Source organism: Petromyzon marinus, chromosome 41 (assembly GCF_048934315.1).
Source record: "Petromyzon marinus isolate PM22_M1 ecotype Great Lakes invasive population chromosome 41, UKy_Petmar_22M1.pri1.0, whole genome shotgun sequence".
Lineage (NCBI taxonomy): Eukaryota > Metazoa > Chordata > Hyperoartia > Petromyzontiformes > Petromyzontidae > Petromyzon > Petromyzon marinus.
Window position 1 is genome coordinate 4,902,701 of NC_133707.1, and position 14,940 is coordinate 4,917,640.

At 52.4% G+C, this 14,940-nt stretch overlaps 1 protein-coding gene across 6 annotated transcripts in view; it reads left to right on the forward strand.

Moving 5' to 3' along the window:
* The window catches only part of LOC116951057 (microsomal triglyceride transfer protein large subunit-like), a 37,620-nt gene that overhangs the window by 2,220 nt on the left and 20,460 nt on the right, over positions 1-14,940 (forward strand). For 2 of the 6 annotated variants that reach the window (XM_076073262.1, XM_076073261.1), the window contains exons 2-5: positions 4,304-4,470; positions 7,550-7,782; positions 9,829-9,975; positions 13,151-13,258. In XM_076073262.1, the coding sequence (XP_075929377.1) occupies positions 4,404-4,470; positions 7,550-7,782; positions 9,829-9,975; positions 13,151-13,258 (555 nt within the window). In that variant the 5' untranslated portion in view covers positions 4,304-4,403. Of the gene's footprint in view, positions 1-13; positions 968-4,303; positions 4,471-7,549; positions 7,783-9,594; positions 9,709-9,828; positions 9,976-10,702; positions 13,014-13,150; positions 13,259-14,940 lie in introns of those variants that run through there. The other 4 variants (XM_032969413.2, XM_076073265.1, XM_076073264.1 and 1 more) reach the window with 4 other exon arrangements.

Here is a 14,940-nt window from a genome sequence, read left to right on the forward strand (position 1 = left end):
CCTTCCGTAAGCGTGCGGAAGAGGCGTGCGGCTCACGGAGCGAACTGAGCAGCCAGCAGCTCTGCAGCTCAGCGGGATGATGGGATGAGCGTAATGGGATGAGGATGATGCTAGGATGAGGATGATCGTAATGGGATGAGGATGATTCTAGGATGAGGATGATTGTAATGGGATGAGGATGATGCTAGGATGAGGATGATCGTAATGGGATGATCGTAATGGGATGAGGATGATGCTAGGATGAGGATGATCGTAATGGGATGAGGATGATTCTAGGATGAGGATGATCGTAATGGGATGAGCATGATGCTAGGATGAAGATGATGGGATAGTGATGACCATAATGGGATGAGGATGATGCTAGGATGAAGATGATAATGATGGGATGAGGATGATACCAGGATGATGGGCTGAAGATGATCATCATCATGATATTAGGATCATTATGATAATCATCTTGATACTAGGATGAGGATGGTGCATGAGAGATGATGGTCTTGATGCTAGTATGAGAATGTTGGGATGAAGATGATGCTGGGATAATGATGGGATGAGGACGATGTAGGAATAGCAATATACTGAATAATGTTAAGTAGGGAATAACCGACCATATTAGAGGTTTTTGGGTTAGATCGCGTAAATATATAAATGTGTCGTGAAAACCCGCCACCACCCGACACAGCCAACTAGTAAGGGTTGTCACGTAAACAGACCGTGGCAAATTCGTCACTAGTGCCGGGTGGCGGCGGGATTTAACGACACAACATTTATATATTTACGCGATCTAACCCCAAAACCTCTGCTATGGATGATATTGGTCGCGAAAGCATCCTTCGTGTTAAAAAGGGATTGAGCGAGTCAGGTATAAATGTTGAACTTCTTTCGCACCGTACGTAGTCAACCGTTGCGAATCGGAGGTGGAAGGCAGGATGAGAAATGGGATTCTGGATGAGAATGAGGGATCAAGGTAACGTGTAGGTTTGGGGGAAGGTATAGGCGGCATCGGTTCCAATGAGACCCAGAAAATTAATATATATTTTTTTACCAGAGAAAATTTATTTATTTACTAATGTAGCGTCCTATTTAAATAGCTACATCCCCGTCGTGAGAAGTTACTAGATCCGACTGTGGGGATAGGTATAGGTAAGAAATAAGGATTAGGTAGGGGTAGGATTATTGGTAGGACTAACATCATTAGGATATTGGATTAGGGGTAGGATAAGAGGGTAAGGTAAAGGGGTAGATATGGGATATAGGGGTAGATTTATGAGTAGGGATAGTATGATTTGGCCTATGGCTAGTGTTGCGGATGGAGGTAGGGATAGGGGTAGTGTTAGGATCAGGGACAACATCATAGGGTATAACTGGTTAGTGACAGTATTCGGATAATGGCTAGGGGTAGGTAACGGTACTAATGGACTAGAGGTAGGGATAAGGGTAGGCATAGAGTTAGGGGTATGGGTCGGTTTTGGGTATAACTAGGAATAAGGTTCGCTCCGGATATGGTTTGGGTGGTAGGGATAGGGTTAGGATTATTTGGGTATGGTTATGGGTAGTAGCAAGATCAGGGTAGAGTCATATGAACAGTGCTATGGCTAGGCAAACCACCAGAGCGTTATGGTAGAGTTAGGGTCAAGGGTTGGGCTAGAGACGTTGGTAAGGTGTTGTTAGGGTGAGCGGCTTTGTTTCAGGGTTGTTTCATGGTTAGGGCTGCCCTACTGTGTTAGGGCTGGCCTACTGTGTTAGGGCTGGCCTACTGTGTTAGGGCAGAACTACCGTGTTAGGGCTGGACTACCGTGTTAGGGCTGGACTACCGTGTTAGGGCTGGCCTCCTGTGTTAGGGCTGGCCTCCTGTGTTAGGGCAGTACTACCGTGCTAGGGTTGGCCTCCTGTGTTAGGGCTGGCCTCCTGTGTTAGGGCTGACCTGTGTTAGGGCAGGTCTACCATGTTAGGGCTGACCTGTGTTAGGGCTGGCCTCCTGTGTTAGGGCTGGCCTCCTGTGTTAGGGCTGGCCTCCTGTGTTAGGGCTGACCTGTGTTAGGGCAGGACTACCGTGTTAGGGTTGGCCTCCTGTGTTAGGGCTGACCTACTGTGTTAGTGCTGGCCTCCTGTGTTAGGGCTGACCTGTGTTAGGGCTGGCCTCCTGTGTTAGGGCTGACCTGTGTTAGGGCTGGCCTCCTGTGTTAGGGCAGGCCTCCTGTGTTAGGGCTGACCTACTGTGTTAGTGCTGGCCTCCTGTGTTAGGGCTGGCCTACTGTGTTAGGGCTGACCTACTGTGTTAGGGCTGGACTCCTGTGTTAGGGCTGGACTCCTGTGTTAGGGCTGAACTCCTGTGTTAGGGCTGGACTCCTGTGTTAGGGTTGACCTGTGTTAGGGCAGAACTACTGTGTTAGGGCGGGACTCCTGTGTTAGGGCTGGACTACCGTGTTAGGACTGACCTACCGTGTTAGGGCTGACCTGCCGTGTTAGGGCTGGCCTCCTGTGTTAGGGCGGGACTACCATGTTAGGGCTGGCCTCCTGTGTTAGGGCTCACCTCCTGTGCTAGGGCAGACCTCCTGTGTTAGGGCAGACATCTTTTAGTTCAGCATCAAGGTGTTATTATAGTTATGGTAGGAATTTTTTAGTTCAGTGTTAGGGCAGGTAAATGGTAGGTTAGAATTAAAGTAGTTGTTGGTTCGGGTTAGTGTTAGGTTACAAGAGTTCTGCGCTGACTATGAGATGTTAACTACCTCGCCAGGTATGCAGGAGGTCGTGGGTTCGATCCCGACCCTGACGCCTGCTGCTGTATATTTGGAGTTTACGTGTCTCTCTCTCATCATCATCACGGTGGCTATGAGATGTTAACTACCTCGCCTGGTGTACAGGAGGTTCGTGGGTTCGATCCCGACCCTGACGCCTGCTGCTGTATATTTGGAGTTTGCGTGTCTCTCTCTCATCATCATCACGGTGGCTATGAGATGTTAACTACCTCGCCTGGTATGCAGGAGGTTCGTGGGTTCGATCCCGACCCTGACGCCTGCTGCTGTATATTTGGAGTTAGCACGTTCTCCCGGTGGTCGCGTGTATTTTTCTCCGGGTCCTCCGGTTTTCCCCTCCACATTTATAAACGTGCGTTTAAGAGTATTTGGCTTCTATAATTGTCCACACGATAAGCCACTTTATTGGGCTGTCATTTGTGGTCGGGTCGCTTCTGTAAAAAAGAGCTGTACAGCTCAGTGGGGCCTTACCTGGGTAAAGTAAATAAATAAAATAGTTTATACTTTTAGTTTAAACTGCTGGAGTGGAGGAGTGAACGCCGCTGCTTCTCTCGCCGCGCTGCGAGACGAGACGGGGCTCGCCGGGAATCGTTCCCTCCGGGGAAACGGCCCCCTCTGCGATGCAGAATCCCACGTGGAGGCGATGCCATCTCATCGCATTTTGCACGCGTGGCCCATCCCACTCGCCCTGTACATCAACCCGTCCATCACACCCACGAACACATTAACCCACCCACCCATTAACCCACCCACCCACCCATTAACCAACTAGCCTACCCCATGAACAAACCAATCAACAACCTACCCAACTCATTCAACATGAATCCACCCATCCCATCTATCTGTACGTGAATGTTCATGTCCATCCACCTACCCCCCTCCCCCCACAGCATCATCCCACCCACTCACCGAGCAAACCATCCACTCACACACCCATTCCCTAACCCACTTATGCAGCGACCAACCCACACACTCATCGCACTATCATCCCATCCCTCAATAACCTACCTACTCATCAATACACTAACCCATCACGCCTACCAAAGCTGCTCCGACAGCCCATCTAGTGAATCGTACACTCAAACTACGCATTTACTGGCCCACTCACGAACCCATCCAAAACCCACCCATTCACTCCATAATTCATTCGTCCACCTACCAACAAATTCAACCGCTCACCCTTCCACCACCCACCCATTGACACACGAATTAAAACCGTTCAATCCACCAACCCACTCACTAACCAAGCCACACATCAACCCATTCGCTCAATAATCCACTCACCCACCTACCAGCCCATTCAAACACCCACCCACCCACTCACACATCGAACCCACCCACCCACTCACACATCGAACCCACCTATCCACCTGTCACCCGCCCCCACATCAACTGTGTGCTCACAACCATCCGTGCATCACCTGTCCAACGATCAGCCACTCCCTCCCTCGCGTCGCGCTGCACTGCGCACACTCTGCTTGGCGTGCCGCTACATTTTTGCGTTCCTCTCGCCGTGGCTGTCTCTGTGCGCTCCTCGGTCTCTGCAGGAGCCGAGTCATCGGTCGCGAGCTGAACGGAGCGCCATCGAGCTCACGGATTCTTAGCGAGCACAGCCTCCTCCTCCGCCGCTGCCGGTCCCGTGAGACCATGGGTCCCACGCTGGCTATGGTCGCGTGCTGCACGGCGCTCATCGTTGCAAGGGCTCCGATGACGGGTGAGGTTTGCCCAGCGAGATGGTGGTGTTTGTGTGTGTGTGTGTAAGGGGTGTGCGTGGTGTAGCAGTCAGCGCTACGCTGCGCTACGAAACCCGGCGACTCGGGTTCGATTCCCGCTCACGGCCAAAACCAGTGACGATTATCTAAACCGGCAATGGGCCTCCCCTCGGTCGACTCAGCCTCAACTGAGTACCTATGTGTGGTGTGTGAACATCGCCACTAGGGAGATCAAAGGCGGCCGGGCGTGGTGCTGGCCACCCACCCCCTCCTGTGCCTTCATAGGTGCTCGCTAACAACACTTGCCTCAACAGTCTGTTCAGGCTATACGGGGGATCTTTGTCTTTGTCAGGGGTGTGCGTGGTGAGCGCAGGGGGTGCATTCGTTCATCATCTCATTCGATGATGGGTCTGTTCCCGCTACCTTCTGCCACGTGGAATCAAAGTTTGACACTTAGCGTGGCATCAAAGTGCAACTAGCCTGCCACAAGTGCTGTGTTGTTGTTGTTGTTGTTCTGTTCGGTGGTTACATGTGGGTTCTGTGTGGTTTGTCCAGAATCGGGGTGGGGAACGTCCTCCTCACTGAGGGCCGAACTTTCTAATTCTGTACATTTGTTGGACAACCACACATTCATGCACGCACCTCACTCACTTCTGTCACTGCACTTCTTGCAGCGACATTTCTGCGTGAATGAGCTGGCTAAAATCAGAAAGTGATTCTCAGAGCGAAAATATTCCCCTCCTGTATCCGATTATTGCGACTTAAACGCGTGTCCCCTTCATTTTCAATTGTGTGGCCCATATGATGATGAGCTTTATTTGTAAATAATGCTCTCTTATACCTCTGTTCCACACCCATCATTATGAAGTCACAACGGGGGATGATGATGATGACAACATCAGTGGCAGCGATTACGATGCCATTACATCTTGTGCTTAGAGCGCACCTATTGAGCCTCGTGTGTGCAGAAAGAATGCACGCCTGCAAATGATAGGCATACTTTACGAAGCAATAATCCATAGACTCCTTGGTTGTTACAACGGTGAACAGCATTAGCTCCATGCTGTTTTAATTTGTTGTCAATTGTCTGTAGTGGATTCTGCTAATCTGCACTGGTCAGCACACCGGACTTGTGTCGAGACACTGGTGCAAGTTTCTTACATTCTACCACCCCCTCCCCCGCCCCAATGCCTTTATACCACTCAGCAGTACATAATTGATGCAACCACGGTTAGTCGATCGGCGAGTCTCGCGTGGTGGGGTAGGGTAATGTGTGGATAATCCGATTTCTCCCAAGAGATCTGACCAGCGTGGAAGAAGAGCGGGTCAAAATTGTCCCTCTTGAGTAAGCAATTTCAGGGCTGCACTCTTTTTCAATCGTGGCAAATGAAAATGTATTATTGATCATATAAATAGTATGAATCGTAGCAGCTAGGGCTTTTATTTTCTCAATAATAATTACATTCGGGGTTGCTGGTAGAATTGAGTAATAAGGTGGCATGTGACTAAGCACAGCAGCTACGGCGTGAGGAGCTATCCTGAATGCGGTGTGCCGGATGCATAAAGATTTAATGAGTTGCCAAGCCTGACAGACCCACCTGAAATTCAGCCCACCTCTCACATACAGATCCACAGACTCACGCAGAGACCCGCGGTCTAGCACAGGCCTTAATTTCTCACCCAATATATTCCCTGGGTCGCTGCTAGACCGGAATAGGCTGCACGTTGCTATGAGCCGCCGCAGTCACGGCGAACGGGATTCTGGATGTGTCATATCTTGGACGTGGAAATATTTTCCTGGGCCGCTGACCTGGAGAGACTTGAGAGCCCCAAGTGTCAGCGCAAGTCCGTTTTGTCACTTGTCACCACTGCTGGCGGATGCAAGCACGGTGGATCACAAGACACGGCCGTCTGGTTATGTGGGATTGTGGTGCGGGGATTGCATTCCGTTAGTTGTGCGCCACGGGCGAATTCCAGCGTAACGTTAGTACTGTAATTGCCGTTCACCCCCCACCACCTCCTCCTCCTCCTCCTCCATCCCTCTGTGAATTGTCAGGTTACACAATGACTCTGCACCGTGTATGCTCAAAAAATACATCTGCCTTTAAGCCAAGAGAGGTTGAATGTCATGCCGCACAGCACGCGGTACAACCCCCCTCCCCCCACAAAAAAAAACTCATCAAAGAGCGAAAAAATTCTCACGATTGGCCTGGGGTCGGCTGCTCGGAATTCGTTTCTCCACGTGTTTCTACCCTGTGCATCTGCGCAGGTTACAGGCACTGTCCTTGTATAGGGAGAGGCCCGTCGACTCACGTAGACTTACACGGTCCATAGACTTGCATAGAGACCCACACACTTACATAGAGACCCGTCTACTCACGTACACTTACACGGTCCATAGACTTGCATAGAGACCCACACACTTATATAGAGACCCGTCGACTCACGTGCAAGGTCCATAGACACAGCAGTCCCTCTTGGGATCTCACAAGCGTAGCAGAACCTCGTGCGGGCCATTCTGTAGCACGTGGCGATGCACCGCTTACTGTGAGCGAGGGGTTTCTCGTGGACGAAGGGGGACCCATTCAAGTTCCGTGACATCATCGTCTCCTGCGTCATCATCTGACTACACAATGCCAACAACAACAACAACACAAGAGGCGAAAAATCGTGGAAAACGGTGCCCGGTGGAAGAGGATTCACTTTAAAAAAACGGCGGGGAAGAGAATCGACGGGAAGGGAGGGGGCTACATTCAAAAACTACTGAAAATAAAATATAAATAAATGAATAAATATGTCCAGTTCGGGCGGGGGGGGGGGGCATTGCCCGCCCGCAAACTCCACCCATGGTCCATCCCCCGCACCGTCGACTAACACGGTTGGCTACGTACGGTGCGAAAGAAGTTCAACGTACCACACATAATACCTCCACACATAAGTGAGTAGAGCTCGAGAGATAATTCTCGACGCTCCCCGCCCTCCATGAGTAGCGAGGAGGAGGAGGAGGAAGAGGAGAAGGAGGAGGAGGAGAGGGAGCGACGTCGCAAATCTCGCCGCGTGTTTCTGCGTTTGCGGTGACAGCGGCGGAATTGGTGGCGAATGCGACGGCGACTGCGTCGGCGGTGGTGGTGGTGGTGGACAGCCCTCCTCGTGGCACGGCGCACACCTTCAGCTACGAGGTGGACGTGACCCTGGAGCGCAGCAAGGGCGCCCCGAAGACTCCCGAGCCGGCCCTCCTCGTCTCCTCGCTGCTGGAGGTCGCGGAGGTGTGGAGGCAACCCGGCCGGGAGAGCGTGCGTCTCCTGCAGCTCCTCGTGAGTGAGAGTGGAGGGGGAGTGGAGGGAGTGGAGGCAGTGGAGGCAGTGGAGGGAGTGGAGGGAGGGTTGGTGGAGAGCGTGCGTCTCCTGCAGCTCCTCGTGAGTGAGAGTGGAGGGGGAGTGGAGGGAGTGGAGAGAGGGTTGGTGGAGAGTGTGCATCTTCTGCAGCTCCTCGTGAGTGAGAGTGGAGGGGGAGTGGAGGGGAGGGAGTGGAGGGGAGGGAGTGGAGGGGAGGGAGTGGAGGGGAGGGAGTGGAGGGAGTGGAGGGAGGGTTGGTGGAGAGTGTGCGTCTCCTGCAGCTCCTCGTGAGTGAGAATGGAGGGGGAGTGGAGAGAGTGGAGATATTGGAGGGAGTGGAGGGAGTGGAGGAGAGTGGAGGGAGTGGAGGGGAATCGAGGGAGTGGAGGGAGGGTTGGTAGAGAGTGTGGGTCTCCTGCAGCTCCTCGTGAGTGAGAGTGGGGGGGAGTGAGTGGAGGGAGTGGAGGGGAGTGGAGGGGAGTGGAGGGAGGGGAGTGGAGGGAGTGGAGTGGAGGGAGTGGAGGGGAGGGAATGGAGAGGAGGGAGTGGAGGGGAGTGGAGTGGAAGGGAGTGGAGGGAGAGAGTGGAGGGGAGGGAGTGGAGGGGAGGGAGTGGAGGGAGTGGAGAGGAGGGAGTGGAGGAGGGTGGAGTGGAAGGGAGTGGAGTGGAAGGGAGTGGAGGGAGTGGAGGGGAGGGAGTGGAGAGGAGGGAGTGGAGGGGAGTGGAGTGGAAGGGAGTGGAGTGGAAGGGAGTGGAGTGGAAGGGAGTGGAGGGAGTGGAGGGGAGGGAGTGCGTGAATGGGGTGACCGTGTTCACGAGGCGGCGTGCAGCTGGCCTGACACGAGCGCTGTGGTCACACCACCGCCACCACCACCACCACCGCCACCACCACCACCACCACCGCCACCACCACCGCCACCACCACCACCGCCACCACCACCACCACCGCCACCACCACCACCACCACCACCGCCACCACCACCACCACCGCCACCACCACCACCACCGCCACCACCACCGCCACCACCACCGCCACCACCACCACCACCACCACCGCCGACTTTGGTGGTCGTCGTTGTTGCTGCGTCTCGAAGTGATGGTGTTAATGGGCAGAGTTTGGTGGGGGGGGGGGGGGGGGCACGGGGGGGGCAATGCACCCCCAACCTGGCCACCTTTATTAATTTATTTTCAGTAAGTTACCGTTAAGATAAAAACAAATGTGATTGTATGCACCCGCGATTCCGAATGTGGGGGACAAAGCGAGCCCCTGGCCCCCCACCATACATAAATAGAGAACGGAAACTCTATCTCTGGTGGTGTCTACACGATTTGAGTTCGCTGGTTCTGGGTCTCCCCTTTAGCTTTCAGTCAGTATCTGAAGTACCCCATAGCTCCTATTTAAATCAGTCTCAATTGAGGGCAAATGTTTGCTTAACACTGTTTTCTTTCCCTCCAGCTGCCCATTGCTGCGGTGCGTTAGCAGCACTGGGGAGACAAAGGCGGCCAGGCGTGGTGCTCACCACATCACCCCTTCATGTGCCATCTTGACTTTCATAGGCACTCGCTAATGGCACTTGTTCCAACGGTCAATGTAGGTTATACGAGAGATATTTTTCTCTGTGTATAATTTGCATGCCAAAGACAAAGATCCCCCGTATAGCCCCAACAGACTATTGGGGCAAGTGCTGATAGCGAGCACCTATGAAGGCCGACATGGCAATGCGTGGGGTCGCCAGCACCACGCCCGACCACCTTTGTCTTCCCAGTGGCGATGTTTGTACACCACCCCAGGTACCCACATGAGGCTGAGTCGACCTAGAGGAGGCCCAGGACCGGTTCAGATAATCGTCACTGGCGGTGGCTGTAAGCGGGAATCGAACCCCGGATGGCCGGGTTCTTAGCCCGGTGCGCTAACCGCTACGCTACCGCTCCCCGCTAATTTGCACATACGTACTCTCACGCACGCATGTTTTTTTGTACGTCCACTCAAGCGTGCATGCTATCTCTGTGTCCACTTGCCCGCAGTTCGATGGGTTCACCGTCCATGCGGGTTCTCTTTCTGCCGACTCCAGTTCTGAGGCCGACCCCATGGGGACTCAAGCGGCTGCCCTGGGCCCCAAGGTTCAGGCGGCACTGGGGACCCCGTGGCTGATCCTGTGGGATAGCGGGAAGGTGACAACCGCGAGCCCACACCGCCCTCACACCGCCTCCGCACTTTTAAATCATCATCTAGATTGAAAATAATTTCTTTAGAACTGCTTTTTGTGTTTAGTTTGTTGTCCTTCCCCCGACACCTCTCCGATTAGCAGGGCTGGCTACGTACGGTGCGAAATAAATTCAACGTACATAAATGCATACCGTGTTACCGGTGCAGTGGCAGACAGCGGCCCAGGCGCTGCTCATATGCAGTGCTTTCCACAAATTAACCCACAACACCTCGCTGATCACGCCAAGCAACATAAACCATCACGCGAACTCCGGTCATCCTCCTCGCCGCAGGAGCTTTTGGCTGCTGGCCATTGAACAAAGACGGCGGTGGTCACCGCATCGCGCGCTGTCAGATGCGCTTCTGTGGCCGTCTGGAACGCTCTTCCTTCCGATATTAGAAAGCCACTGGGAGCAATGCACTTTTAAATCATCTCGATTGAGAACTCATTTCTTTAGAACTGATTTTTGCATTTAGCTTGTTGTCCTTCCCCCGCGCACCTCCGAATAGCACGATTGGCTACGTACGGTGCGAAAGAAGGTAACATGCATACATAACACGGTTGGCTACGTACGGTGCGAAAGAAGCTCAACATACGTTGGTATGTACGCGCAGTGCTTCTCGTCCACCCACTGCTGGACGAGGATCCCCGCCCACGCCGCCGTGCTGCTCGTGGCCCTCGTTTGACCGTAGGTCGCCACGCCGGTCAGTGCGGGCTGGTGATGGAGTCGTGGGCGCGTAGAAGCACAGCAGCAGCATCGCGATGGATTCTTTTTTTGAGGGACTGCTCCTCAACCGCCTCGCCGTGTGGCCCTGCAGCCAATGCGCAGCCTGCTGTGCGTGATGGTCCACCCATCCAGGTGCTGCTATCCAGGCTCCGAGGTCTGATGAGATCGGGCGCATTCCACGTGATTCGATGATTGCTCATGGTGGCCATTTAAGAGGCGGCACTACTCACATCATCCTCCCTTCAAACCCTGGGATTTTAGCCGCCCATGATTAAAAGTATAGACAGATTTTTTGCAGTCTTTTTTTTAATTACTTTACCAGGTAGGGTTCACTGAGCTATACGGCTCTTTTTCAGAAGCCACCTGGCCACAAATGATAGCTCAACGAAGCGGCTCATCGTGTGGAAGTGTAGAGCAGCCAAATACTGTAAACGCGTGTTTCTAAATTTGGAGGGAAAAGCCGGAGAATCCGTATAAAAATCCACGCGACCACGTGGGAGAACATGCACACTGGAAATATACAGGCGTCAGGGTTGGGATCGAACCCACAACCTCCTTTATACCAGGCGAAGTATATTCTTGGTTCTTTCGGTAAAGTCACGTAGAAGGGAAATAATAAAATAATACAGATAAAACAATAAAATTCTCACGACGTTTCGATTGCAACACAAGCAATCATCATCAGGTGTGAAAACCACAGCAAGAAAATTTGAAAAAAGTCGCGGTTTTTTTCTTAACGTTAGCACCACGGACAGCAACGTGACTTTACCGAAAGAACCAAGAATATGAATCCCTGCAGTCACGAAAGCTTTAAATCGGAATACCAGGCGAAGTAGTTAACATCTCGCCACCATCCCAGTCATTAGTGACTGCGAAAATCTGCCACTCTCTCCAACGTGCGTTTGTCCTCAGAAGTATTTTTTTTTAAACGAGCAATGTGGAGCCGATGGGTAGCTGTCAGGGAAAAAAAAAATTCGATCGGTATTCTCAAGCCGTCCTTTTGGCTCTGCTTTGTGCCTCCAAGATTTGGGGAACTCTTCGATCAATTTGGTCATTTTTCAATGGAGTAAGTCCCTAACGGTAACACAACGTTATCGTAACATTTAATTGATAATGGCTCGCCTTTACGAGAGTAATATTGCCTCTTCCTCCATCACGGACGGACCGACTAACTCAAGGCTGTAGCCATGGAGTTAACATTGGTGGGGGGGGGGGGGGGGACCAAATCTTCCAGGGGGTCTGGGGGTCCCCCCCCCCCAGAAAAAAATCGAAAATTGAAAACGAATTTCCTGCCTAAAATATTCAAAAATTCACTAACACATGGGATGGACTTTTTATTTATGTTTTACAATAATGTCTAATAGTGTATTGTGTTACATTGCTCTGTTTTATCTTTTTTATAATTTCTTGTTTCATTGTATGTAATGGCAGAGATTAGGGATTAATAAAGTACAACCATAACCACAATCATATAAACAGAAATCTATTTTATAGCAATATATTGGGGGGGACATTTTGAGCATATTTGAATATTGGGGGTGGATGTGTCCCTCCCAATATATATTATAATTACGGCCTTGGACTAACTGACAGATCTCATGCGTAAACACTTTCCGACCTTTGAGTTGGAAAGTGTTCCAGAACGCAAAATAACAACAACAACAACAATATAGCAATGTATAAAACGCCCTTAAACATTAGTTATCAGGGCGCTATGCACGAACATGCGGACACAGTTTAACATCAACGAAGGAAAGTAGAGGCGAGAGAGACGTTTTAAACAGACACGTATTTAGTCGAGATATGAAGATTCGTACGTGTCGTGGAGTTCCAGACTCTTTAGGTGCCGCAATTGCAAAGGCGACGATCACCCAGTAGCGTAGCCCCGACCGCGGTGACAGCGAGCAATGCACAATCCAGAGGATCTCAGTGATCTCGATGGAATCTACGCCCCAGCGTATTGGAATACCACCACCCCCGACTCTCCCACCGACGCTGCTGGTGCGCGTGCGTGCGTGTGTGTGCGGCCTCTGTGGAGGAGGCTCGTGAAGGATGCTACTGGGCAGTTGGAGGCAGTCGCCCTCAAACAACAGAGGGCGGAGGAGCGACGCTCACAACAACGAGCGGAGCGCCGGGTGGCACAGCAAGTTGGCACAGTAGGGGGCACAGGTGGTGCATCAACCAGTCGTCTCGGTCATCTCAGTCAGTCGACCCGTGGCACCTGGGTCTGCCCCGTGACCTGCCAGCGGGCGTTCGACACTTCACGTGGCCTCAAGGTGCACATAGCCTGGCACAAGCATCGTGGTGACGTCACCGCCGCTTAGTGGCGAATGGCGGTTGTTGTTGTTGTCTGTGCGCGTGTGCGCGTGTGCGCGTGTGTGCGTGTACGCGTGTGTGCGCGCGCGAGCCGCAGGTGCCGGAGATGTACGCGGTGAGCGGGGAGCCCACGGAGGTGGTGAACCTGAAGCGGGGCGTCTCCAGCCTCCTGCAGCTGCAGCCCCAAACCGGCAACGCCACCGAGGTGCGGACAACTTAGAGGCTCTCTCGATCTCTCTCTCTCTTCTCACCATGTCACATCGTGCCGTCAGGTCGAGTACGACCTCTAGGTTGACAATCCACGGCCAGACTCCGCCATGCACAACCACCCGTGACCCGCTGCCTCTCGTAGCTGGGTTCGTGTGCGAGGCCAGCCGGTGTCCTCGTTTGCCGTCCGTCCACCTCCTCCGAGGTCGACCTCTCTCCCTGCCACCTTCTCCATTCCCAAGCAGAGACAGATTCCTCCGGTCCGGAGGTCCTCACAACGGTGTCCTGAGTTTGTAACCTTGTGCTTCGCGAATAGGGCCTCGTGTGGCAGAGTGGCACCGATCTCTCTCAGGACGGACGTGTTTGATGTTATGGCTGTCCGTGGTATACGTATCATTCTTCTCCAGCCACCACATCTCTCTCTCTCTCACCGCTGCTGATTAATTGTCGATCGGTAAATCTTTATCGTATGCGGCCAATATCGTCCTCAACAAAGCGGGCATCGTCGGCGTGCATTGCAGCGGAACGGGAGCGGCACAGTGGCGCAGAGCGACATTGCACGCCGATTACTTACTTGGGAAGCTCCTTAACGACATCGCCGCCTAACTGGCAGACCCATGCCTACTTGCAGGCCGCTGCTGCGATCGCCGCACATGGCAGAGGGGGCAGCTGCCGCTGGGTGGTCCCCTACCGCAAGGCGTCTCGAGATATACTGCATGGGAGGGCTCGATCTAAATAGTGACGTTGATCATGATAATATTTATGGGACCTTTTTGCCAGTATCCAAAATGATGAAAAATAAGAACAGGAAATTACAACAGGTGCTAAGATATTCTTGGTTCTTTCGGTAAAGTCACGTAGAAGGGAAATAATAAAAGAATAAAAATAAAACAGTAAAAATATCTTTTACATTTTTGTATTTTTATTATTTTATTATTTCCCTTCTACGTGACTTCACCGAAAGAACCAAGAATATGAATCCCTGCAGTCACGAAAGCTTTAAATCGATAAGAGGTGCTAAGATGTTCGAACGCCAAATAGGTACCTTTTGCAAGGCATCAATCTCCATTAACCACACATACGTGTGGCAAAAACAATTAAACAAACATGTTCTGATATTATATGGCATTGCCTTTGAAACTGATTGGCCTGCACCAGAGACAGCCTTCATTAGGGCCTTGACTCACCGGTGTTAGACTAGAGAACAACGGCAAAATGTGAACAGTACGAAGGCAAAGCAAGTATGAGAACACTAGTACTGTAGATATGAACGATATGTAATTGATATACATAGTTGTATCGTGCATATCACCGCTCGATATCGTAACAGCCGTGTTGTTGACAGATATGGATGAGGACAATGATGGAGGTGACGGCCACTGAACATGGAGGACTGTCAACAGAATGATCCCCCCCTCCTCCCCCCCTCCCTCCTCCCCCCTCCTCTTTCTCCCCCCCTCCTCCTCCCTCCTTTGACCCCCTCCTCATTCCCCCCACTCTCCCCCCTCCCTCCTCCTCCCCCGTCCTCCTCCCCCTTCCCTCCTCCCCCCTCCTCCTCGTCCCCCCTCCCTCCTCCTCCGCCGTCCTCGTCCTACCTCCCTCCCCCTCCTCCCCCCTCACCTCCTACCCCCCTTCTCCTCCTCTCTCCTCCTCCTTCCTCCTCCTCCCCCCTCCTCCTCC